Below are 26,288 nucleotides of genomic sequence, written 5' to 3'. Positions count from 1 at the left end.
CGAATGAACTTTTTGGCCGACCCAGTATTTTTTGTGTAGGCTTTTTTTTTTTTTTTTTTTTTTGCGGTACGCGGGCCTCTCACTGTTGTGGCCTCTCCCATTGCAGAGCACAGGCTCTGGACGCGCAGGCTCAGCGACCATGGCTCACGGGCACAGCCGCTCTGAGGCATGTGGGATCTTCCCGGACCGGGGCACGAACCCGTGTCCCCTGCATCGGCAGGCGGACTCCCAGCCTCTGCGCCACTAGGGAAGCCCTGTGTAGGCATTTTGGTAGTAGCTGATACCTGTCATAGATAGGACTATGAACTAAACTATTAGTAATAATTTCTTATAATATTAAAGTATATAATCTAAAACTAATAATTACTATTTGCTTGATATAACCTGAAATTAGTTTAGTCAAGTGGTTCTCAAAATGTGGTCTCTCGACCCGTAGCATCAGCATAATCTGGGAACTTGTTAGAAATGCAGATTCTTGGACGCCACCCCAGGCCTGCTAAATGAGACAGACACTCTGGGGTTGAGCCCAGCAGCTGATTCTTTATCAAGCCCTGAAGCGGATTCTGATGCCAGCCAGAGTTTGAGAACCACTGGTTTAAACCTTAATTGAGAGGTTCTTATATTTTTCCTTTGGATGTGTTTGTAAACTTTAATGTTGTCAAGATGTGCTAAATGGCTGAAAGCTGGATCTAGTATCAATAAAATGACTTGTTATTTATCAGCTCTTTGTTTTTTAAAATCAACAGGTGACACCTGGACAGAAACACTGGCATATGTGCTCTTCTGGGGAGTTGCAAGCATTGGAACATTTTTTATTATTCTTTACAATGGCAAAGATTTTGTTGATGCTCCCAGATTGGTCCAGAAAGAAAAGATAGACTGAATTTGTGTCTGTGGAAAGCGGCTTGGCTTGGAAGATTCCATTATGCAGAACTGGAGTCTTTACTGACCCGCTTTCCACGTCAGCCCAAGGTCTTTTTAAATCCTTTATCCAAAAGCACATCTTGCGCTTTGTGTGGGGGTGATGACTTAGAATTGATCTGATGTTACTGCCTTGATGATCTCTTTACTATTGGGATGGTTATATTTATAATTTGAAGCTATTCTATAATTAAAATGTAACCTCAATTCAGCTCACGGAATGGAAGGAATCTATTCATTGTCAATTTAATCAGCTGTTGCAGAATAAGTAATATATTTTAAAAAAATCTAGCTTCTTTCCTTATTTAAAACAGTGAAATTATTTTTCTAGCTCAGTGTATTGTCACTGTAGAAGCAGTTGCTGTTAGCAAGCATACTCCATACATCTTTGGACTTTTCTTTAGTTTAATAATAAGCTAACTCTACTCTGTTTATAAAATGTCTTTTACATACATCAAGTAGTTGGACGAAATAGTCTGTGACTACACAGTAGGAAAGAGGAGACCAGGGTCTGGTGTTCCTTTGGAGCTTCAGTTGGGCTGCCTTATGAGTTCAGTCAGCTTGAGCTGTGCAGTTTTAAGTGTGATGAAAAAGGTTCAGGTGTATTTTATCTTTTTTAAAAGGTGTAAGTGAAATCAAAGAATGTGAAGTCTCTCTCTTATGCTAGAGGTCCAAAGCCTCCTCTGTTTTCAGGATTGCCCCAGTGTGGAAAATACCCTTGGTTGGTCAGCTCCTTCCTTCTGGACCTTTCGGTTTCTTGAGGGTCTTTCATGGAGACCTGCAGGCCTCTGAGCGGGTCTTGTGCTGAATCCGATGTTGCACTTGGAGGCAGCAGCTGCTTTTCCACGCATGGTAGTGTCGATGCTTTTCCCTCTTTAAGGGTTTTTGTTAGCTGTCAGTAAGTCTAAAATTTAGTGCTTCCAGGTAGTTACAGCTCTCCAAATCAAGGACCAAGTTAAACTTTAATTTATGTGCAGAAATAAATCTGAAAAAATACACTCTAGAAGTTGTGCATAGTTCTAATTATAAGTCAGACTGTATATTCAAATTGTAATTATATGGTTTAAAAATTAGAAAAGTACGTAAGGAAGTATAATTGCCACTATTTTAAAATAGTTCAATTAAATACTGCTACAATATATGTTGTGCTTGAAAATATGTACAGTTTTTTCAATGGTAATACCTTTTCCTGTCCTTAAATATCTCTAAAGAGCGCCTTGATTTTAACATTACCTTTTTTCCAACATTATCTTTTATAAACATTAATAAGAGTTGTTACTTTTAGAAACTCTAAAGGAAATAATAGCTGGAAAAACCTCTGTAGCTTAAAGTCAGTCATTAAAACTCACAATAGGGTAAGTAATTAGAACTACCTACTCTTAACTTGTAAATAAGCATAATTCATTCCAAAGAGGAAATATCGAAACTTAGTTCATGTCTACTGTAATGTATTACTCAGATGCTACTGGGCATTTCACATTAAGACCTTATTTCAACGACCACAACAAAGACCAAATCTGAACTGCTGATGTGGCTGTTTTGCAGTGAATGGGCTAATGTTGGTGTGTTAGATCTTAAGGTATCAATATTTCAGAACCCTGCAATGATTATATTTCTAAATTCATGTACTGTCCATCCGTAAGTGAAAATAAAATGTCATATTCTTTTCTAACTAATGTTGGTGTCATTCCTATACCTTGTCTTACAAAGGGATGTTCTTTTTTATAAAAATCGTGCAAAGCAATGTGTGGTCATTATAGAAGAACTAGACAATATAAGTAAGCAAGAAAATGAGTAGCTTCTGAAATTCTACTTTCCAGTTATAGCCGCTTGAAAAATTGTGTTTATCCTTATAATTATTTTTCAGTTGCAGATATTCCAGGGGAATATTTAGTATAGTGTTCATTAAAAGATGTCCCCTGTATTCTCACCTCCAAATTGTAATTTCTTTTTCAAAATGATATAGGCTCTCAACCAAGAAGTGGGACAATGTGCTTATTAGAAAACGTCCTCTCAGGGCACAGGAAGGTGTCAGGGAGCCCGAGGGAAATGCTGATGTAGACACCTCGGCGCCTAGGAGACCCTTGCACATGTGTGTGTGGTGTGTGAAGGGTGTTTTTGGGGGAAGTGGCTTAAACAAGGGTTTGGGGGTTTTTCCTCCAGCTTGCCTACGAGTCCTGATGTCAGAAGTTTTCCTACTACAGATAAATTATGATAAGTCTTTAAAATATTATGTTCTTTGGCACATGGACCTCTCCACCTTGGCAGTTTGGTTCACCAAAGCCTGCAAGATGGAAGTCACAGTCTTTTTTAACCTAATCTCAGAAGTGTCATCCCATCACTTGTGCCATATTCTATGCATTAGAAACAAGCCACTAGATCAGCTCACTCGGGGAGGGGATTACACAGGGCATGAATACTGGGAGGTGGGGCTCTCTGGAAGTCTGTTCCCACAGCCTGTAAGGAGAGAAAAATCCAAAGTCATGATTCAGAGCTGGTGCTGGAGGGAATCGGGTGTTTCCTGTGCTGTGCCTTTGAGGTCTTTTGCCTGTTTCTGTTAGATTGTTTGTCCTTGAAGATTTCTGAAATTCTTTATATTCTAGAGAGTAATTCTTTGTTGCTTGTATATACTACATATATCTTCTTCTAGTTTGTGGCTTGTCTTTTCATTTTCTTGTGGTTCCTTTTGGTGAAAGAAGTGTATAATTTCAATGGTGTTGAATTTACCAAAAATTTCCTACCATCCCTTGTGCTTGGGTAAGACAATATTGCTCAACTCCAAGGGACTTCTCTTCACATAATTTTGCTTTTTCACTTCAGGTCTTTTCTCCATTCTATAAAGTAAGGAAATGGTCTGTGTCAATCCAGGTAGATCAGGTTATGCTGCGGTAACAAATGATCCCCAAATCTCAATGGCTTTAAAAAAATGAAGACTTATTTCTCACTCATTCTGTGTATCCTTGAAGGATCTGCTGCAGCTCTGCTACATGACATCTGCATCCTGGGACCCAGAGTGACGGAACAGCTTCACACAGGAGCATTACCAGTTGTCCTGGCAGGAAGAAAAGGGAGAAGTTTCTGCTTGAAGGTGACGATCTCTTCTGATCACATTTCATTGGTCAAAGCAAGTCGCATGGCCATACTTGAAGTGATGGAGGGAGGAGAGTGTAGCCCCTGGGGAGGGACTGTGTGCTGTCACCCGACACAGGCTCTAGTTCTTTTCCCACTGGGTAACAGGAAGAGTCAGCAGAGAGCCCTCCCGACTCCCTTCGTCCTGCTGTGCGGTGCTGCCACTGTCACACATCAGGCTCCTCTCCACTTGCGGGGTTTCGGCTTTCTGTTCTGTCCCGTTGGCCTGGGTGTTTTCACTGCTGGGAACTCTTCCTCACGCAGCCGTGTCCTGTAGGATGGCCTGGCTCTTCCCTGAGCTCTGGGCCCCCAGCTTCTCAGTCTGTTCGGCAAAGCATTTTCCTGAGTGTGTTTGGAATAACACGAGTCCTGTGTGTTCAGGGCTGTTTTTTTGTTTTGTTTTGTTTTTTGCGGTACGCGGGCCTCTCACTGTTGTGGCCTCTCCCGTTGCGGAGCACAGGCTCTGGACGTGCAGGCTCAGTGGCCATGGCTCATGGGCCCAGCTGCTCCACGGCATGTGGGATCTTCCCGGACCGGGGCACGAACCCGTGTCCCCTGCATCGGCAGGCGGACTCTCAACCACTGCGCCACCAGGGAAGCCCTCAGAGCTGTTTTTTGACAGTAGGGATCTGTGGTGAGAACCGTTTGGAAACATTGGGTTAAACATAGTCAAAAACTTGTCTCAATTCTCGGACTTGTCAGAGGTTTGACTCCCCTAGAGGGTGTGTGCAACGCAGCAGCACCCAGACTTTCTGGTCTGTGGAATTTTTTATTTACAGAGCATCTCAATAGGACCATTCTGTGAAATGGATTTTGAATAAGGCTCGCATGAGGGCGAGCGCTCTGGCCTTGGAGTTGAAGAGAACATGGGCTCTCATTTATATTCGGACCTCACTTGTGTGTTGAACTTGGTCTCTTAGCTATAAATTCTTGGATTCTCATCCATATGGCAGTTCCCTAAGATAACACATGCGAACGGACACACACCCCTGCTGAGAGACCCAGGTAAATCTACAGGCGGGAGCTCTTCCTTGATGTCCAGCTCTCATCCTCTGTGTTGGACATCACGCAGAGGCTACATAAATGGGATTTCACTGCAGGGGTGGAGGGGGAGAGACAATTAAAAGGAGTTGTGACATGTTTAATTATTACCACGAATGCGCTGGTCCTGCGTGAACTGGTCAGATGGCCTGTTTGTTCTTAGCACTTCCCTTTACAGATTATTCTGAGCATGACTTTGTCTTTGCTTTTTGTTTGTTTTAGCCAAAGGCCCAGACGTTCATCTTTCTTCATTCACCATTTTCAGTGATGCGTGCCTGTTGCCTGTTTGTTTTTCTAGCTGTAGGAAGCTAAAGTCTCATCTATTAAAATATCATGTTACGTTTTATGTCCTAAATTGAGCTCCTATTAGACTTCGGGTTAAACATAGACTCTGAGGTTAGGAGAAGTAGAAAGTACAGGTTGTAAGTCATGTTTAGGAGAATTTAAGATGTCCTTCTCCTGACCTTTTGGGAGCACACATTCTCCTGGGTTCTGTCCAGCTTTACTCACAACTCCATTGCCTACTGACGTCTCCTCTCTGCTTTATCCCTGTTCTAGTTATCTATTTCTGGTAAGTAATCTCACAGTGTTGCGAGTTAGGAATGGAGCCTGGCACAGCTGGGTGATCTCTTCTGTTCCAGATGGCACTGACAGAGGTCACTCAGTGATACTCAGCTGACAGAGGGCCTGGTCTCTGGTCCGCGCTGGTTTGGTGCTGCACAAAGGTGGCTGGAAGGTGGTCCAGCAGGTTCTGTGAGCTGGAGCACCTCCATGTGGCTTTGCAGCACGGCAGCCTCAAGGTCGTAGGACTTCATACCTGGTTGGCTCACGGTGGCCGGAGTGAGTGTTCCAGCAAACCAGGTGGAAGCTTGCATGGCCTTTTATGATCTAGCCTCTAATGTCCAATGGTGTCCCTTCCGCCATATTCTATTGGTCGGAGCACTCACAAGCCCACTCAGATTCAGGGGGAGGGACACAGACCCCCTCTCTCAATGAGAAAGATGGAAAAGAACCTGTGGCCCTGTCTGAACACATATTGGACTTTTTTTGTAGGCTTTGGTCCTAAGCCCTCTTCTCTATGTACACACTTACCCCAGGTGATGTCATTTAGACCCATGGTTTTAAAATAGTATCTTTATGCTGTGACTCCCAAATATATACCTCTAGATCGGACCTTTCCCAAAGGTTCAGATTCTAATGTTCTGCTGCCTACCAGATCTTCCCACCTGATTCACAGGCATCTCAAACTCAGTACGGTCAAGCAGAGCTCTTTTTTTTTCCCCCAGAGCGCCTGATTTATACTCTGCAGACTGGTTCCATGCCAAGTTTTCTCCATCTCAGGAAATGCCACCAGCATCCACCCAGTAAGTCAAACATTTCATCCCTCTCCTCTCAACTGTGCATCCAGTCCATAAGCAAGTCTTGGCAACTCTCCCCTGCCAAAATATAACTCAGACCCCCCTATTCCTCTCCATATTAATTTCCAAGTCCATGCCACCATCATCTTTCCCATGGACTTACTAAAGTAGCTCGTGGAATAATTTTCCAAGGTCCCCATCTACAACCCTCTCCAGTCTGTTCTCCACAGCCACAAGTGATCTTTTCAGGTGTAAACTAGATGACGCAGGGCCCCACGTTAAACCCTCAGGTGAGATTCTGTTGCTCTTTGAAGGAAACCGAAGCTCTTTGCTGTGGCCTACAAGGCTTTATATGACCTGGTCTCTGCCCACTTCGCCAAGCTCATCTCCCATCGCTCCCCTCCCCAGTCCAACCACAGGCCTCCTTTCTGCTCTTTCTCCCCTGAGGGCCTTTGCACTGCCATTGCCTCTGCCTGGACAGACCTTCCAGCAATTCCAATAACTAGTTTATTATTCTTCAAAATTCAGTCCACGTATCTCCTCCTCAACCACCTGACTGAAGCACTGTCCCTCTCACACCATCACTTGGCCCATTTATTTCCTTCTTAGAAAAGATCACAGTCTGTTATTATATCATTTGTTATCTATCATTGTCTCTTTTCCCTTCCAGAATCTAAGAGCCATGGAGTCCAGGGACCAGAACTTTCCCCAGAGCCTACACAGGGACTGGATTGTAATATACTCCATAAAGGCTGATCCTATGCAGGTGGGCAATATGAAAGGACACATGATTCACATGTAAGAGACTGGTCAGAAAATTCTGGTTGAGAATTTCATATTTGTAGACATACTTTTTGCCTTGCAAAAGGATTGTTTAAATCACTCGTTTTTTTTCTTCCTCTGACTAGATGTTGAGTAGAAAATGGTTGGGTGAATTAATTCTCTTCCCCAGCTTTTCTATCTGTAAAGTGGAACAGCCATAAATTAATTTTTCTCTGTAAAATAACTTATAGAGAAATCTAACACAATAGTTTACACGCTCTTTCCACCCCTGGACAGTTCTGAGGTCACACCCAAACCTATTGTGTGGGTTCTCATGGCCTCAGCCAACAAGGGGTCCTGAGGTGGGCAGACTGCCCAGGGCACCTCTCAAAAGGGTTGGAAAGATTCTGCAGCAATTCGGAAGAGCTCACATTCTGTTTAAATCCAGAAAATTAGAATTTTTTCCCCTAATTTCTCTTTTGGATGCTACCCTTCCTGTTACCATGTGATCCTCTTCTCATGTGATGGCCTTCATACACTGCATTGGTGCGGTTTCACTGCATGTGAGGAAGCAAACATAGAGAAGGCAGTAGAAAAGAGACCAGATAGATTCTCCTTTATTTTCCTTTTTTGCAAAATTAGCTAGTATGTTTACATAAGGAGGGAAAATCTTGTGTTGAGAGGTCTCAAAGGAAAACTACATCTCATAAGTGACCAAAAAGACCTAGAGATATATTTGTTTAGTGTTTTATTTATGACAGTTGCTAAAAAAACCCAAATATTTCCCTACCTGATTCTTTAGAACTAAGTGAAGGGTAGGTGTGTTTTTAGTATAATCAGAAAGCTTTCTGGAGTCCGTGTCTGGCTCTAATGTCATTGTACTGCTAAGGGCACAGGGATGGAACGTGCCTTTTTCTCTCCAGCTTATTGAAAGAGGGTGGACAAATGTTAAGATGACTGCTTTTGTGCAGTCCCTAGAAAATAGTCAAAGAATTTTTTGAAACAGGACTTAGTGGTTCAAGAGGATTACTATGAAATGTTCTGCTCTTCATGCCGTTCTCAGAAAGCAGAATAAAACAACCCAAGCTGGAGACATTTTTATCTGGAGCACATTAGTCTATAATAATGGGACTTCATCTATTTGACTTCTGTGAGCAAAAATTATTCTGGAGAAGTAACTTTTCCATACAGTTAGAAATGCTCAAAAGTGCTTTCAAACTTTTAAAGGTCACTTTCGATGTAAGTGTGCCTAAATGTATGACACATTTTCCTTCTCTCTTAAATAGGGCCCCGGTTCTCAGATTTGGCAGGTTCCAGGGTGTGGCCCGGACACCAGGAGTTTTAAATGCTCCCGGGTGGTTTGAATGGACACTGAGGTGGAGGACCACTGAAGTACAGCAACTGTGAATAAAGAGCTGCTCTAGAACATTTGTGTCTACGCTCCTGAGGATACCTAGCATTCAGGGCTGAAATACCCAGGTGATGACCAACCCCCAAGGGGCAGCCCCTGTTGTAAGACAGTGACCAGGGCTGGAGGCTCGGAGACTGTGACCTGTAAGGATTCAGGAACAGACTCTGTGCTGTGTATTTGCTGTCGAGTGTGCTCACTCTCCAAGCCTTGTTAGCTGAGGTTTTGTGACACCGAAGAACCCTCTGATGAGAAATCGGAGGACTGTCTAGTTGTGGTAAGTAAATGCTGGTTCATGCATTTTAAAGCCAAGTGATTTTTTTTTTCTTTTCCATTATGGTTTATCACAGAATACTGGATATAGTTCCCTGTGCTAGAGTAGGACCTTGTTTACCCATTCTATATATAATAGTTGGCGTCTGCTGATCCCAGCCTCCCAATCCATCCTTCCCCCACCCCCCCCTCCTTGGCAACCACACGTCTGTTCTCTGTGTCTGTGAGTCTGTTTCATAGATAAGTTCATTTGTATATTTTAGATTCCACATATAAGTGAGATCATACGGTATTTGTCTTTCTCTTTCTGAGGTACTTAGTATGATCATCTCTAGGTCCATCCATGTTGCTGCAAATGGCATGGTTTCATTCTTTTTTATGGCTCAGTAATACTCCATTGCATATATGTACCACATCTTTATCCATTCATCTGTTGATGGACATTTAGATTGTTTCCATGTCTTGGCTATTGTAAATAGTGCTGCTATAAACATAGGGGTGCCTGTATTTTTCTGAATTATAGTTTTGTCTGGATACATGCCCAGGAGTGGGATTGCTGGATCATATGGCAACTCTATTTTTAGTTTTTTGAGGAACCTCCATACTGTTTTCCATAGTAGCTGCACCAGTTTACATTCCCACCAACAGTGTAGGATGGTTCTGCTTTCTCCACACCTTCTCCAGCATTTGTTATTTGTAGACTTTTTTTTTTTTTTAGCAGGGGCTACTCTTTGTTGCGGTGCGCAGACTTCTCATTGCGGTGGCTTCTCTTGTTGCAGAGCACGGGCTCTGGGCGCGCAGGCCCAGCAGTTGCGGCACACAGGCTTAGTTGCTCCATAGCATGTGGGATCTTCCTGGACCAGGGCTGAAACCCATGTCCCCTGCATTGGCAGGTGGATTCTTAACCACTGCACCACCAGGGAAGCCCTATTTGTAGACTTTTTAACGATGGTCATTCTGACTGGTGTGTGACATTTTGATTTGTAGTTTTGATTTGCATTTCTCTAATAATTAGTGATGTTGAGCATCTTTTCATGTGCACGTTGGCCATCTGTATGTCTTCTTTGCAGAAATGTCTATTTAGGTCTTCTGCCCATTTTTGTATTGGGTTGTTTATTTTTTGTTGTTGACTTGTATGAGCTGTTTGTATATTTTGGAAATTAAGCCCTTGTTGGTAACATCATTTGCAAATATTTTCTTCCAGTCCATAGGTTGTCTTTTTGTTGTGTTTATGGTTTCTTTTGCTGTGTAACAGCTTGTTTATTTTTGCTTTTATCTCTGTTCCCTCGGGAGAGTGACCTAAGAAAACATTGGTACGATTTATGTCAGAGAATGCTTTACCTGTGTTCTCTTCTAGGAGTCTTACGGTGTCGTGTCTTATATTTAAGTCTTTAAGCCATTTTGAGTTTATTTTTGTAGATGGGGTGAGGGTGTGTTCTAACTTCTGACTTACATGTGGCTGTCTAGCTTACCTAACACCACCAAGTGGTCTTTTTATGGGCATCAGGTGAAGCTGGAAGTTCAAGACTGCCTAAGACCTTTCTAATGCTTATTTCTTGTTATAGGGAAGTTTATGGCATGAAAACGAAGTTTTAAAAGAAAAGCCATCTCTAGCTGATGTCCCAGGTGAATGTTTAAGTGTCTTTAAAGATGTCTGTACAAATCTACTCAAAGAAACTTTGTGTGCTTCACTGAGAACATGGAATTCAGGAATGTTAGAGCAGTAAGGGACCTCCTCACTTCCAGGATAACCTTGGCCTACTTACTGCAGTTAAAAGACAGGAGACGTTCACAAGGTGGACTAACGCTGTATCATAAATATGGTGTCTTTACTTACTGGGTGTTCTGTTTGAGAGCCGTCTTTCTACACATTTTAGAAAACTTATGTACAGATAAATAATTTAAAACTAAGTTATGGTCTTTCCTATAAAGAGTTGGTCATCATGTCCAAATATTACCTTAGGTCTATGGGAAAGTTAGCTTCAGTTTCATCCTCATAGAGGCTCTGGCAGCTCTTCAGTGCCGTGAGACACCAGGGCCGAAGGTGGTTTGGGGGTGTTCGTAGAGAGGACTGGTCTTGGACCCACTGAGAGGCCTCAGGTTAGGGAAAAGCAACTCTTTTTGTGAGCTCCAAACAAAGGCCTTCTTTCTTTATGGCCAGTCAGTCCTATTAGCGAAGGAGAACACAGTGATTGCAGGTTCACTGTGACTGAAAAAAGAACTAATTAATTTTGCATTGATGACATTCAGATTAGTCATCTTAGTTAAAAAACTCCTTTTCAGACTTCTCTAAAAATGAATGCCCGCTAGTATTTTGGGATCTCTTCAGAAAAAAAAAAAATTCCTTAACTTTTATCCCATAAAAACTGTAGTCAAATTTCAGCTCCCGGTGTGCCCTACTTCTAGGACTTTGCTAGAGTCAAGCAGTTGTCTTCAAGACTGGCCACGAGAATTCTGCCTCTGGTGACAGGGAGGAAGCACCGTGTGTGACTCTGGGGGTGGGGGGGGTGTCCTGAGGGAGTCGTCTTTCTTTTCACCTTCCTGATCCTTTCTAGACTCAAGAAGACGATGGGCTCAGTGCTTCCGGAGTCAATATTTCCAAAAGCAGCCGGGGCGGCGCCATCTGTACGTAAGTGGCTGTAAGATAGTGAGTGGCTGACGGCAGTCTCGAGGAAGCCCAGCTCTCAGGCCGCGGAGGCTGTGTCTCCCCACTTGACGTGGCGCACGATGAAAGTCCCCAGGGCCCCCAGGGGGATGCACATGGTAGAGGAGGCCACGAGCAGCCCAATGATGGCCAGTGCATACGGGGGGTAGTCCTTGGTCACAAGCTGGCCCTGAAGAAGGAACCTGAGTGTCAGAAGAAAGAACCTCCCGTGCGGAGCCTTCTGAGGGCACCACCCCTCCGGGCCTCAGGCCCTCCGGCCCTCCAGCAGGAGGAAGAGAGCATCTGCAGCCAGGCATCCTTACACCCAGGGCCGCCCCAGCTCTGCGTGCAGGTCACTAGTGGCTCTGCTGGGCACACTAACTCCCCCTGTGCATACTGTTTGGAGCTACCTGGAAAGAGCAACCATGAGAATAATCCAAGGCTTATGTTCAAGGCAGCAGCAGGGCACCTAAATGTAGGGGCTACCCTTGCCCAGTGCTGTCCAATACAGCAGCCGCCAGGCACGGGTGGCCATTGAGCACTGGGAATGTGGCCGGTGATGCTCAAGAAATGAATTTTAAATTTTGTTTAATTTTAATGAGTTAAATTTCAATAGCCATATGTGGTTATTAGTGTCTGTGTCCAGCAGCACAACTCTCATCTCAGGAGAAGTGTTGATGGACCTCAGGATTTAGCTGGAAGAATGATGGATGTTTCCCTAGATGCAAAACTGATGAGAAACCAGTTGAGGCCCAAAAGCCAATAAATGCTACGCTACCTTTCCACAAAGGAACCAGAGAACAGCTAAGTTCAGGGAGCAGGTACTTGCTGTCAACCAAAGCACGTACGGTTTGTAAACCAAAATGCCACACGGAGCGTGGCCGCGGGAACCAGCCCACAGACTTCTGTTGCTTGTCTGTTACTCTTTGTGTTCTGTGTATGAGTACAGGAATTGGGAGGAAACATAAATGATTTTAGCAGTTTGACAGCATAATCCTGTGTCTGCTGAATCCGATACATATTTGGTGCTTGAATTGCTCTACCTTTTTTTTTTTTTTAAAGGAATTCACTGTTAATTGCATTTTCCAAAAGTATCAGGGTGCATGGACTGGAGGAAACACCCTGCTCCTCCACTGCGGGGTGGGAAGCCCTGCTCGGCACCACTGCCAGAACCAGACATGGGGGCACCCTCCCAGCCATGGTGCAGCGTGGAGTGTGTGGACTGGAGCACGGGCCCTGTGCACCCTGTCTGCACACTCCACACACACCACATGCTAAGGGGCAGCATCTTCTACCCACAGGGAAAGACATCCAAATTGGTCAGTTGTATTAATTTCCTTAAAAAGTAAATCTTTTTTATGAGAGTGTGTCTGTGCAAGGACAGCCAAGGCTGATCCTCAGGCCCGGTGCAGTGATACGGGCTGTCCAGGTTGTTAAAACACTGATGTGCTGCCCTCTGCTGGGTGAGCAGATGCAGCCCAGCCTCCTGAGTGCCCCCCTCAGTCCCCCATTCTGTCCTAGCAACTCCAGTGTAAACGCCAGTCCCTGCCCCACCCAGCTCCTCAGGGGCCATGCCCTCCAGCCTTGCTTGGCCTTTTTCCTGAGTGGCCTCAGTGGATAGAGGCCACCAGGAAGTTCTGGACGGAATCTCACTCTCTTCACTGCAGCCCATGTTGAAAAACTCACAGCCCAGCTCCGCTGTCCCGGGCTGAGTATTTTTACGTACCTGGGTGATGTTTCCATGTTGTGACAAATAACCTACCCCCACCCTGGAGAGAGTTCCTTGGTTTCAGAAAACTAGAGGCCCGTGCTCGTGAGCGAGCCTGGGGCCATAGATGGCAGATACCTGGGAGGCGTCCCAGGCTTGGTACTGCAGGGTCCCCGTGATGATGTAGTCACTCAGGTAGAAGACAAAGAGGCTGATGATGAGCAGCGGGCTCACACCGCCCCACATGGCCTTCCAGTACCAGTTCAGAGTGTGTCCAGTCATAGCCTTAAGGTCGCTTTCGAATCTGTTTGGAGGTGGGGAGAGAAAGCTTGGATTATCCATGCTGTTGGCGCCAGGCAGTCCAGGCCACACCTCCTCGTCTGCTCAGGAAGATTCTGTGCTGGGCGCCACTGATGTCTGAACACGACCACTGGGCCGTCTGATTCCTTCTGGGGGTCCTGGGGGCAGGGAGGGGAGAAGGGCTGAGGCCGCCAGAGAGGGGGCAAAGCACCCACCCATAGGTGAGTGGACAGCAGAGGCCATCCTCCTGGTGCTGGCCTTCAGCTGGAGGCCGCTGCTGTCCACCAGAGGGCCTGGCGGGACGCCTGTGAAGCCAGTCCTCAACACCAGGCAGCCCCGCTCCACCTCTCCCACCCTGCTGTCTGTCAGCAACTCTCCTTCCCCCTAGAAATGCCCCCAGAGGGGAATTGCTTTTGTCCCCTGAAACCAGAGCAGGTTTTCTGGGGTGGAGGGAGGGAGGACCAAACCTGAAGGAACCAGAAGCACCTTGGCCCTGACCCGCTGGAGCTGGCATGGGGTGGTGCTTCCCAAGTGTAGCTGCCTGCAGCCCACCATTGTGATTCCCATCGTCTGTGGGCTCTTTTTTTTAGACGCTTTTACCTGAATTTAGCAATAGCATGACAATATCCATTTTACCATGGCTTGGATAGGCTAATCATATTTTTCTGCCCCACACACACACAGATGAGTATGGAAAGTATCTCAGCACTTTGGGAAATGCTGACCCAGCCACCTCTCCGTTTCCCAGGGGAGGGGACCGAGGTCCAGGGCTGTGATGTGACTTGTCTGAGGGCACCCAGGTAGTGGCCGACCCAGGCCCAGCATCCGGATTGGTGTCTTACCTCCAGTCCAGGGCCTTTGAAACTGCTCCCCACGGCGGAAGAGGCAGCCATGGGGTAGCGGAGGGGGCCCGGTGAGACTGTCACAGCAGGAACCACAGCCCCTCCCTCTCCTGGACCCTGCAGCGTGTCCATCACCACCTGCCCCCCTGCTGCCACTGACCTAGCAGGACCCTGGGCTGTAGACCACAAAGACCCACGTGCATAATGTGAACACCTGGGACTCTCGAAACTATATGTGGCAGAAAGTGGTGTGAGGCATGGCCTTCACGGGTGGGTTTCCTGGGCAGCTGGCGGGGCAGGCCTCCTACCTCCTCAGTCCGTACAGGTAGCACACGGCGGCCGCCTCCACCAGGACAATGAGCAGCAGGGGCAGTGTGGCAGCATAGTCGTTGAAGATGTCGAACCAGTAGTTGCCAGCCTCCATGGTGAACACCAAGCCGATGGCACAGCTGACGAGGCACACCAGACCTAGGAGCACAAGACTGCCTGCTCACCTGCCTGAGACCCCGGCCTGCGCACCCACCTTTCTATGGGGCCCAAGAGCCATGGACCCTGAGGAGGCGCTGGCCACTCGGTTCATCCGCATGGGCTGGGGGAACCGTCATGGATTGGCCTCTCTGTGCGTGTGTGCCACGTGTGTGTGCTGGGCAGCGTGGGGCAAAGGTGTTGCGAGGAGTGTCAGCAGGACTTCCTGCTGTTAATTCATGGAGCCGTCCAGTAGCGGGGAATCAAACTCAGTGGAAAAGAGAAACTTGTAGGCGTTGCTGTCTAGGGGAATCTCACCCAATCTATGGGTCTGGTGACTCTGTTTATCCCAGCAACTCAGCCACTGAGCTCATGGGAAGGGAATCAGGGGAGGAGATTTGAGCTGCAGGGCACCCCTCACAGGACCCCCTAGAGAGGATTCACTTCTGACCAGAAGAAAGGAGTAGGGAGGGGAGGAGAAGAAACGAATGCTTACCCAGCTGCCACTACGCCCCAGGCACTTGCCATACAGTGGAGCCTTTAGCCTCTGGGGCAGGTTATCAGGAGCCCCCTTCTACAGAGGGGGAATCCAAGGCTCAGAGATGTCGGGTAACTTTCCCAACATCCCACAGCACAGAAAGAAAGCGAGTTGGAATTCAGACACAGGCCCTTCTGTCTCCAGAACCGAAGCTCTGGCCCCCGTCTCTGCTGCCTCCCTTGGGCACCCCACAAAGTATTAGACTCTAAAGCTCCCACCTGCCCTTTCCATGGCCACAGCCTACACCACCAGCCAGTGAGCCCCACCGCTGTCCTGAGGCGGACACAAGGAGAACAGGCTCTGTGCCGGAGGGGAGGCTCACATAATGCCGGCTCCTGAGGGCAGGGAGGCTAAGCGCTAGAGGGCTCTTTGTGGGAGCTGGGTTTGATGTGGGCTGGGACGAGGGGTTCGGATGTTGGGGTGAGGAGTCATGGTTCTCCCAACACTGCCGGGTTGCACTGGAGCACATGGGTGGTGGAGTGAAGCGGAGAGGCAGGCTTGGATAAACAGGTTCTTGCCCTCACAAGGCAAAGGTCCACCAACTGCAGAATGGGTAGATGAATTGTAGTGTATGGTCTTAGGCTGGATTATTACACGGACGGGAAAGAGGATGCGGATGGGGGCGTACTGACGGGGCAGGAGCAGGGAGGGGCTCTCTGGTGCGAGAAACGTACGTGTTGTCGTTATGCTTCAGTCAACACAAAGACAAAAGCAGGTTCTCTGCTAGCTTGGAGAGCTTTGAGGGCCATGTTGGGGAGTTTGGCCTTTGCCAAGGTTGGGGTGACCACTTCACTCCCCTGTGATGTGGAGAACCAGATGCATGGGGTGAATCACGTGTACCAGATCCCAGATTGCCCGAGAGGAGAGAACCATGGCAGGACCCCCGTGAGGCTGCTGCGGCCTCTCGCTGAGCCCGCGGCCCCTGAGGAGACTCCTCCCTCTGCTCACCTCCCCGAGCCCCGCCGCCTTCGCTGGCCCGCTCACCTGAGATTGCCTCCTTGGGCAGGTAGCTGGAGATGACCTCGCTGTCGGTCAGAGGGGTGAGGATGGCGGCGGTGTTCCCCAGCATGCTTCCAACGCCCAGCATCAGCAGCATGAAGAAGTACAGCACCGCCCACAGCTGGGACGCCTCCATGTCTTTAATGGCCTCTGTGTAGACGATGAAGGCCAGGCCGGTGCCCTGGACGGCCTGCCCATGGGATGAAGACACCAGTTACACACCCGGGGGACTTAGGACTCCTTCCCCAGGTGCTAAGCTACTTGGGGAGCCTGAGAATCAGCCACGAGAAGCCACATTCTGAGGTTGGAATCTGCACACCAGCCCACTGAGGGTGAGCTGGGCTGGATAGAAATGCGAGCTGTCAGGAGCCCTTATTTGCAAAGTGTGAGGAGACACCTCAGTCAACTTGGAACACTGATTTCCTCTCTCCTGCCCCAACTCACATCATTATGGATAAAATATAGTAAAATAATGGTTGGATAATTTCTGCTTCCTGTATCATGACTGACTGGGTGTTCCGGGAGCTGAGATAGTGGAGCCACAGCTACAGGAGCCAGAATGGTGGGGAGCTGTCCTGGCCGGCAGGCAACCAAGTAGACAGGCTGCTCAGTGGCCAGATGCCTGCGGCGGTAACGCTGTTGTAGGGATACTGAACTGTGGAAATAGAGCCTCAGCTCCTGGTTGAAAGGGCTCATGGTGGGGTGGGGGGAGCACCCCCTGGCTGCCAGTAGCAGAAGCAGCAGAAGCAAACTCCGGGGAAAGCTTCCATTGCAGGTCTGAATTGGGTTACCTGTAAGACCACCAGAGATGATCAAGCAGTGAGCTTGCAACCCGAGATTTATAAACTGACCAGAAAACATGCCACTGTGAGTGAAGAGTCAGCAGGAAGAAGAACTAAGATTTCAGCACCCTTCCCCTGGAATGGCAGATGTTGGATTGTCAGATTCAAAATATAGGTCAGCTCAACAGCATACCAATGGGGACAATGGTATTCATCCACCCTGGGTGCAGACCATAAGGGAGTGATCACTTGCAGAGAATTTAAAAACAACAACAGAACTTACTAAAGGTGGCCTGCTTTTTATTACCGTGAGCCGACAGTGCTAAACAGTGTCACTGATAATACACGCCCCCAGGAGACAGCTGGGATGCAATAAAGGTGAACAAACAAAATAGCAAGCATGCAGGTCAATACAGACACTGTTGTATAAAATAACAATAGCATCCAGTTTATCAGTTTAAAAAGAATTGGGAACTTCCCTGATGGCTCAGTGGTTAAGAATCCACCTCCCAATTCAGGGGACACGGGTTCGAACCCTGGTCTGCGAAGATCCCACAAGCCACAGAGCAACTATGCCCGTGCGCCACAACTGTTGAGCCCACGCGCCTAGAGCCCTTGCTCTGCAACAATAAAAGCCACGGCAATGAAAAGCCTGGCCCTCACACTGCAGAGAAGAGTAGCCCCCCACTCACCGCAACCCCACGCACAGCATCGAAGACCCAACGCAGCCAAAAAAAAAAAAAAAATATATATATATATATATATATACGTTAACCTTTAAAAAAATGAAAAGAATTGGACATAAAAGCTATTTAAAACAAGAGGGGTGAGTGAAAGTGTCTGAAAGTCCTTGTACTGTTTGGGAAGGAAATCAAGGTATAGTTTAACTTTAGACTTTGTTAAAGATTCATGGAAAAATTCAAGTGGAAAAAGGTCTAAATAAATCAATAACCACACAATTCTTGGGCACTGAGCCAAACTCAAAAATAAGTGAGGAAAATTCCCAGGTGCCAGAAACAAAAAGGAAATTTGAACTGAGATCAGGAACACAAGTAGGCCTCAGAAGTCATCTGAACAGGATCCAGGCCTTAAAGGCAGGGGCTGAAGTCTGGGGATCTGCTGACACCCTGGTAGGGAGGGTCGTGCCACAGGTCAGTGTAAGCAGGGAGGAAGGAGTAACAAAGTGTTACCTCATCCATGAAATGACCTGGAATGGCTCCACCTATGAAATCAAAGGGCCAAAAAAACTCCAAGGTACCTTACTGGCAAGCAGAGCTATGGGCCTTTACTGTTCCCTCTTCTTGAAAGGCATTCTCTAGAGACATTTTCTAGAAGCAGTTTCTAGAAGTATTTACATTAAATATAAGAGACAAACATGCCCACTCTCATTTGCACTTCCACTGTGCTAGAAAAAAATTCCTAGGATCCACAGGTGCCATAAGAGTTACATAGAAAAGTAAAGCAAATATATAGACAGATATGAGAATAAGAATTCATCAAGGTTGCTAGATAAAAGACCAACACAAAAACCGTTAGCTTTCTTTTGCAATGAAAACCAGCAATGGTAGAAATTGGAAAATGAACGACACTATTTACAATAGGAACAAAACAATAAGGTTCATAGACATAAAGGTAATCAAAGATCTGCCAGGATTTCACGGAGAAAGATTAGTTGCAGAATATAAAAGAAGACGTAAGTGAATGATGAGAAAAAGCCTGTTTCTAAATCAGAAGTCACAGTTGAAAAAAATATTGATTGTTCCCAAATTATATTACAGAGTCAGTGCAATTCTAGTAAAAGTTAAAGGGATTTCCCACCCCACAGTGGAACTTGTCAAATTGACCTGAAAATTAATGTGAAAAATAAAGGTCCTAGGGACTTCTCTGGTGGCATAGTGGATAAGACTCCACACTCCCAATGCATGGGGCCTGGGTTCTATCCCTGGTCAGGGAACTAGATCCCACATGCATGCCGCAACCAAGGAGCACGTGAGCCTTAACTAGGAGCCCACGTGCCGCAACTAAGGAGCCTGCCTGCCTCAAGTAAGAGCTGGCGCAACCAAATATTAAAAAAAAAAAATCCTAGAATAATGTTGCTAAAATGGCCACACTACGCAAAGCAATCTACAGATTTAATGAGATCCTTATCAAATTATGCATGGCATTTTTCACAGACCAGAACAAATAATCCTTTATATGGAACCAAAAAAGACCCAGAATTGCCAAAGCAATCCTGAGGAAAAAGAACACAGCAGGAGACATAACCCTCCCAGACTTAAAATACTACTAAGCTACAGTAAAGAAAACAGTGTCATGGTCACAAAAACAGACATATGGATCAATGGAACAGAATAGAGAGGCCAGAAATAAACCTACACACCTACAGTCAATTAATCTTCAACAAAGAAAGCAAGAATATACAATGGAGAAAAGACAGTCTTTTCAGCAAGTAGTGTTGGAAGCTGAACAGCTGCAAATAAAGTTAGGACACACCCTCACACCGTACACAAAAATAAGCTCAAAAGGGATTAAAGTCTTAAATACAAGATATGACACGATAAGAAGAGAACATAGGCAAAACATTCTGTGACGTAAATCATACCATTTTCTTAGGTCAGACTCAAGGCAACAGAAATAAAAGCAAACCTACCAATGGACCCAATCAAACATAAAGCTTTTGCACATCGACCATGAACAAAAAGACAACTAAGGACTAGGAGAAAATATTTCAAAATGATGCAACCTACAAGGGCTAAATTTCAAAGATATACAAACAGCATGTACAACTCAACAATAAGACAACCCAATCAAAAAAATGGAAAAAAAGACCTAAAACAACATTTCTCCAAAAATATATATATGGCCAAAAGGCACAAGGAAAGAGTTCAACATATATAATTATGACACAAATACAAATCAAAACTACAAGTTATCACCTCACAGCAGTACGAAGGACAATCAGCCTGGTCAAAAAACCCCGAAAAGTCTACATACAATAAATACGGGACAGTGTCTGGAGAACAAGGAACCCGTTAGTGGGAAGGTAAATTGGTAACAGCACAATGGACAGCAGTAGGGAAGGTCCTTAAATATTGAAAAATAGAGCTCCCATAAGGTCCAGCAATGACACTCCTGGGCAAATGTCTGTAGAAAACCATCCTTCGAATACACACATGGACCCCAACAGTCGTTGAGGTAAGATTTACAATAGCCGAGGCATCGAAACTACCGAAATGTCCATCGAGTTGAATGAATGGATAAAGAAAACGCCATATGTGTACACAGTGGACTATTAGCCAGAAAATAGAACAAAATCATGCCATTTGCAGCAACATGGATGGATCAGGAGATGATCTAACTAAGTCCAGTAAGTCAGAGCAAGACAAATATATGATATCACTTACAGGTGGAATCTAAAAAAGGATACAGATGAACTAATTGACAAAACAAAAACAGACTCACAGCCTAAGATAAGTAATTTAGAGTTACCAAAGAGGGAAATTGCAGAGGGGGGAGACAGAAATTAGGAGGTTGGGATTAGTACATACACACTAATATATATGTATATATGTAATTATAAAATAGATAATCAATGAGCACCTACTAGAGAGCACAGGGACTTCTACTCAACACTCAGTAATAACCTATGTGGGAAAATAATCCAAAAGAGAATAGGTTCTTGTGTATGTATAACTGAATCAAGCTGCTGTAAAACTCAAACACAGCATTGTAAATCAACCATACTCTAATAGAAAATAAAAAATAAATTTAAAAAAGAGGAAAAAAATGCAGACTATATTGTTGCCCTGAGGCCTCGGTGACCAGGACTGGTGTCACATTCTTGGAGCCTGAGCAGGTTTGGGATCCACGGCTGGGCTGTCATGGGGCTGAGGGAGCTGGGGAGAATATGCCAGCAAACGAGCCCCACCCTTGTATCTGTGGTGCCTAGTCCCCTCTGCATGGGACTACAATCTCCGGATCCAGACGGGTCCTCCTACTGCTGAAGCAAGCCTAGTGCACCCAAAGGATGGTGGACCTGCTGGGAGGAAAGAGCTGTGAAAAGACACCAGATCTCCACGGCTCCTGCTGGTGGGGTTCCCACCTCCAGCCTCCTTCCTTAGAGACGCCCCACCTACGAACCACAGCACCATCAGCATAGCACTACTGTAGGGGTTGGGGATCAGTCTGCAGGGTGAGGGGGGTGGGAAGTATCCAGACACAGGCCCTTGGGGTTTTCTTCAGGCATTTTCCATGTAATTTAGAACCCAGGAATACGGCTTTCTCTAAGCCTGTGGATGCCCGAGTTACCGGAGTGGGTCATGAAGAAGTGCTGCTGCCTTGTGGCCGCTTCTCATAACAACAACCTTAAAACGCTGCTCATGGTCACTTAATATTCACAAGGCCTGCGGGGCACTAAATGATCCCTGCTCTCAAGAAATGTCCTGTTGTAGGTAACGGAAAAAGAACTCAAAACAGGGCGGACTTTCAAGAAAACTATTTCAAGAGATTAACTTTACTCACCCTGTTGTGGTTTTTTTGTTTGTTTTAAAGCACGTGAAAAGCTGTTCAGCGTCGCCAACGAGTAGAAAAATGGAAATCAAAATGACAACGAGTTATATCCCCTGGCACCAGTCATCAAAAATTCTCCAAAGAATAAATGCAGCAGAGGACGTGGAGAAAGGGGAACCCAACAATGCTGTTGGGAGGAAGGTAAATTGGTAATAGCCACAATGAAGAGCAGTAGGGAAGGTCCTTAAGAATTGAAAAATAGAGCTCCCATAATCTCCAGCCATCCCACTCCTGGGCAAATACCCAGAGAAAACCATCCTTCGAATACACACATGCACCCCAATGGTCACTGCAGTAAGATTTACGATAGCCGAGGCATCAAAACTACCGAAAATCCACCGAGATGAATGAATGGATAAACAAGATGCGCTACATATACACAGTGGACTATTTCTCAGCCAGAAAACACAATGAAATCATGCCATTTGCACCAACATGGATGGATCAGGAGATGATCTCACTAGGTCCAGTAACTCAGACACGGTAAGACAAATATCATATGATATCACCTACACATGGAATCTAAAAACAGATACAAATGAAGTAATTGACAAAACAAAAACAGACTCACAGCCTTAGAAAAGAAATTTAGAGTTACCAAAGAGGGAAGTTGCAGAGGGGGGGGAGAGAAATTAGGAGGTTGGGATTAATACATACACACTAATATATATATATATATATATATACACACACATACACACACACACACACATACATATATGTATAAAAATAGATAACCAGTGAGGACCTACTAGAGAGCACAGGGGCCTCTACTCAACACTCAGTAATAACCTATGTGGGAAAAGAATCTGAAAGAGAACAGGTACATGTATAACTAAATCAAGCTGCTGTAAAACTCAAACAGCATTGTAAATCAACCATACTCCAACAGAAAGTAAAAATTAAATTTAAAGAAAAAAGAGGAAAAAAATGCCTACTATATTGCTCTGAGGCCTCGGTGACCTGGGCTGGTGTCACATCCCTGGAGCCTGAGCAGGACTGGGTCCCAAGGCTGGAGTGTGCTGGGGCTGAGGGAGCTGGGTGGGCAGGATGTGCCGGCAAACGAACTCCCCCTTGGACCTGTAGTGCCTGGTCCCCTCTGCATGGGACTACAATCTCCAGATCCAGGCAGGTCCTCCTACAGCTGAAGCAAGCCTAGTGCACCCACTGGGTAGGAAGAGCTTTGAAAAGTCACCTGGTCTTCATGGGTTTGGTGGTGGGGTTCCCACCTCTAGCCTCGTTCCTTAGAGGCGCCTCCCGTACGTACCACAGCACCATCTGCATAGCACTTTTGCAGGGGCTGGGGATCAGTCTGTGGGGTGAGGGGATGAAGTAACGAGACGAGACGTAAGCCCTCGGGGTTTTTTTCGGGCATTTTCCATGTAATTTACAACCCAGGAACACGACTTTCTCTAAGCCTCTGGTTGCCGGAGTTACCAGAGTGGGGCATGAAGAAATGCTGCCGCCTTGTGGCCGTTTCTCATGACAACATCTTTAAAAGGGGGCTTATGGGCACTTAATATTCGCAAGGCCTGCGGGGCAGTAAATGACCCCTGGTCTAAAGAAATGTCCTGTTGTAGGTAACGGAAAAGAATTCAAAACAGGGCCGACTTTCAGGAAGCCAATTTCAAGAGTTTAGCTTTACTCACACTGTTAAAAAAAAAAAGCACAGGGATAGATATTCAACATCGCTAATTATTAGAGAAATGCAAATCAAAACTTGGACAAGGTATTATCTTGCACCAGTCAGACTGGCCATCAGCAAACGTCCACAAAGCATAAGGGCAGAATAGGGTGTGGAGAAAAGGGAAGCTGCCTACACGCTGCTGGTGGGAATGGAAATTTGTGACAGCCACAATGGCGAACAATCTGCAGCTTCTTTAAAAACCTAAAAATAGAGCTACCATACGATCCTGCAATCCTAGTCATGGGCGTAATCCCAGAGAACACCATCATTCGGAAAGACACATGCACCCCAACCTTCATTGCCACACTGTTTACAATAGCCAAGACATGGAAGCAACCAAAATGTCCATCGACAGAGGAATGGATAGAAAAGATGTGGTGAATATATACAATGGAATATTACTCAGCCATAAAAGATGAAATAATGCCATTTGCAGCAACAAGGATGGACCTAGAGATGATCATACTAAATGAAGTAAGTCAGACAGATAACGACAAATATCATATGACATCATTTACAGGTGGAATCTGAAAACTGATACAAATGTACCGATTTACAAAACAGAAACAGACTCTCAGATTTAGAAAAGAAGCTTACAGTTACCAAACGGGAAAAGTGGGGTGGAGGAGGTATAACTTGGGAGGTTGGGATTAACATATACACACTAATGTATATAAAAGAGATACCAACGAAGACCTACTCTATAGCACAGGGAATTCTACTCAACACCCTTTAATAACCTATAGGGGAAAAGAATCTGAAAAAGAATAGATCTATGTCTATGTATAACTGAATCAGGCTGCTGGATGTCTAAAATAAACACAAGAGTGTAAATAACTATACTCCAATATAAAATAAAATTAAATTTAACAAAGTTTGAAAAACTAAAATATGACAGAAATGAATTTATCTATGAAAGAACAAAAGACTCACATACATAGAGAATAGACTCGTGGTTGCCTAGGGAGGTGGGAGGAGGGTTTGACTGGGGGTTTCGGACCTGCAGATGGAAACTATACATATAGAATGGATAAACCAGAAGGTAGTATTCTACAGCACAGGGAACTATATTCAGTATCCTGTAATATCCCATAACGGAAAAGAATATGAAAAAGAATATATACGTATAACTGACTCACTTTGAGGTATATAAGAAAGTAACACAATACTTCAATTGTTAAAAAAAAAGTTGCCAGCATAGCAAATATAATTCTGTAAAATATAAATAAAGGTGCTTTTAGTAGCAAAAGTTTTTTGGAAAACCCAAATGTCTATCAGTAAGGGAATCCATAGGGAATTCCCTGGTTGTCCAGTGGTTAGGACTCTGGGCTTCCACTGCCGCTGGCCTGGGTCCAGTAAACTGTAGGATATTTGAATGATGGAATAAAATGTAGCTCTTACAATGAATGAACAGGAGTCCATATGTATCACCATAGACCAGTCTCAAAAATGAAATGTTGAATGAGAAAGATATCTCCCAGGACCTCTTATTTCTAGTTAAAAACTGTGAAGCAAAACAACAATATTACTCATAAATATATACGGGTAATAAAGACGTCAAAGTGAAGGTTCTGGCCTCTGGGGAGTAGTGAAAGCTTTGGGGACAGTAACAAAGGGTATTTTACCTTTATCTCTGAAATGTTTTCTTTTACATAAAAAAAATCTGAGCCCAAAATGACAAAATATTTACAATTTTTCATTCTGAGAGGTGGATAGATGTGTTTGTTATATTATTCTTTATACATTCCTCTATTTTTAAATTTTAAAAAGAGAAAATTTAAAGGAAGAAAGGACACAGGGAACCCAAAGGAACTGTGTAGAGACTGGGATTCCCGTACAGCACTCGGGGAGACTAGTGGGCAGAGTTCTCATTCTCTAAGAGGCACAAGGAAGGAGATACATATATATATTTTGTTGTTGTTGTTTTGGTTTTTTTGTTTGTTTGTTTTCACACCACGCACAGCATGTGGGATCTTAGTTCCCTGACCAGGGATCAAACCCGTGCCCCCTGCAGTGAAAGCGTGGAGTCTTAACCACTGGACCGCCAGGGAAGTCCCGAGTTTTCCCTGATTTTCACGGGATGTGCATACCCCTCAAGTTGCATTTTCTCTAGAGCAGCCCCCATAGGGCCCTGTGAAGCGTGTGGGGAGAAGCAAGCCGAGACCTTGCCAGCACCTTACCGTTTCCAGCTCTGATTCCAAGCTGCAGTTTTTAATCTGTGGGAACACCTCGCTGTACTTGCTGGGGTAGGCAGACGCCAGGTAACTTTTCACCTCCTCCAAGTTGCTGACTGTCAAAAAGCCATCCTCAAGGTCGAAAGAATTGGTCAGCAGCAGAATCACCCTGCAGAGCAGAACAGCTGTTTGACCTTTGCTGATCACAAAGGCCGCTGTCACCAAACACTCTTGCCTCTTCTGATTAGGTGAGGTCGCTCCAACAAAGGGAGTCTGTTGACTGGTGAGCTTTTTTTTTTTTTTTTTTTTTGCGGTACGCGGGCCTCTCACTGTTGTGGCCTCTCCCGTTGTGGAGCACAGGCTCCGGATGCGCAGGCTCAGCGGCCATGGCTCACGGGCCCAGCCGCTCCGCGGCATGCGGGATCCTCCCGGTCCGGGGCACGAACCCGTGTCCCCTGCATCAGCAGGCGGACTCCCAACCACCGCGCCACCAGGGAAGCCCGACTGGTGAGCTTTTAAAGGGCAGAGTGATTGTGAACGGCTTTGAAGAAGCCTCAGATAGGAACAGTGATGATCAAAGGAACCAAACCCACGCAGCTGGGCTATTTTAACCTCTGGACCAACACTGTCTGACAGAACTTCCTGTGATGACTGGAATGTTCTCCATCAGTGCTGTCCAATATGGTAC

The 26,288-nt window shown here is 45.6% G+C and overlaps 3 protein-coding genes and 1 long non-coding RNA gene across 5 annotated transcripts in view; 2 read left to right on the top strand and 2 right to left on the bottom strand.

Annotated features, from left to right (window-relative positions):
- SACM1L (SAC1 like phosphatidylinositide phosphatase) overlaps positions 1-2,593 on the top strand; it is a 59,402-nt gene extending 56,809 nt beyond the window's left edge. Inside the window, exon 20 of the mRNA XM_081246590.1 lies at positions 747-2,593. Coding sequence (XP_081102716.1) covers positions 747-883 — 137 coding nt within the window. The 3' untranslated portion in view covers positions 884-2,593. The remainder of the gene's footprint in view (positions 1-746) is intronic.
- Positions 1-26,288, bottom strand: part of FYCO1 (FYVE and coiled-coil domain autophagy adaptor 1) — a 318,269-nt gene that overhangs the window by 30,823 nt on the left and 261,158 nt on the right. The window lies entirely within an intron of this gene.
- LOC308623843 lies at positions 4,040-7,285 on the top strand. 2 transcript variants are annotated; one of them, XR_014016897.1, is made up of 3 exons: positions 4,040-5,055; positions 5,733-6,455; positions 7,120-7,285. It is a non-coding gene; the product is annotated as an uncharacterized lncRNA (long non-coding RNA). The 2 variants fall into 2 exon arrangements; XR_014016898.1 differs by having other exon boundaries at positions 4,040-5,931; positions 6,378-6,455.
- SLC6A20 (solute carrier family 6 member 20) overlaps positions 11,556-26,288 on the bottom strand; it is a gene marked incomplete at its 5' end in the record, with an annotated part of 59,566 nt that continues 44,833 nt past the window's right edge. The window contains 5 exon segments of the mRNA XM_081246589.1: positions 11,556-11,726; positions 13,383-13,548; positions 14,695-14,854; positions 16,374-16,578; positions 25,607-25,769. Coding sequence (XP_081102715.1) covers positions 11,577-11,726; positions 13,383-13,548; positions 14,695-14,854; positions 16,374-16,578; positions 25,607-25,769 — 844 coding nt within the window. The 3' untranslated portion in view covers positions 11,556-11,576.

The sequence above is a fragment of the Mesoplodon bidens genome (genome assembly GCF_964165515.1).
Source record: "Mesoplodon bidens genome assembly, chromosome: 10".
NCBI classification, from domain to species: Eukaryota; Metazoa; Chordata; class Mammalia; order Artiodactyla; family Ziphiidae; genus Mesoplodon; species Mesoplodon bidens.
This window is presented reverse-complemented; position numbering and strand designations above follow the sequence as displayed.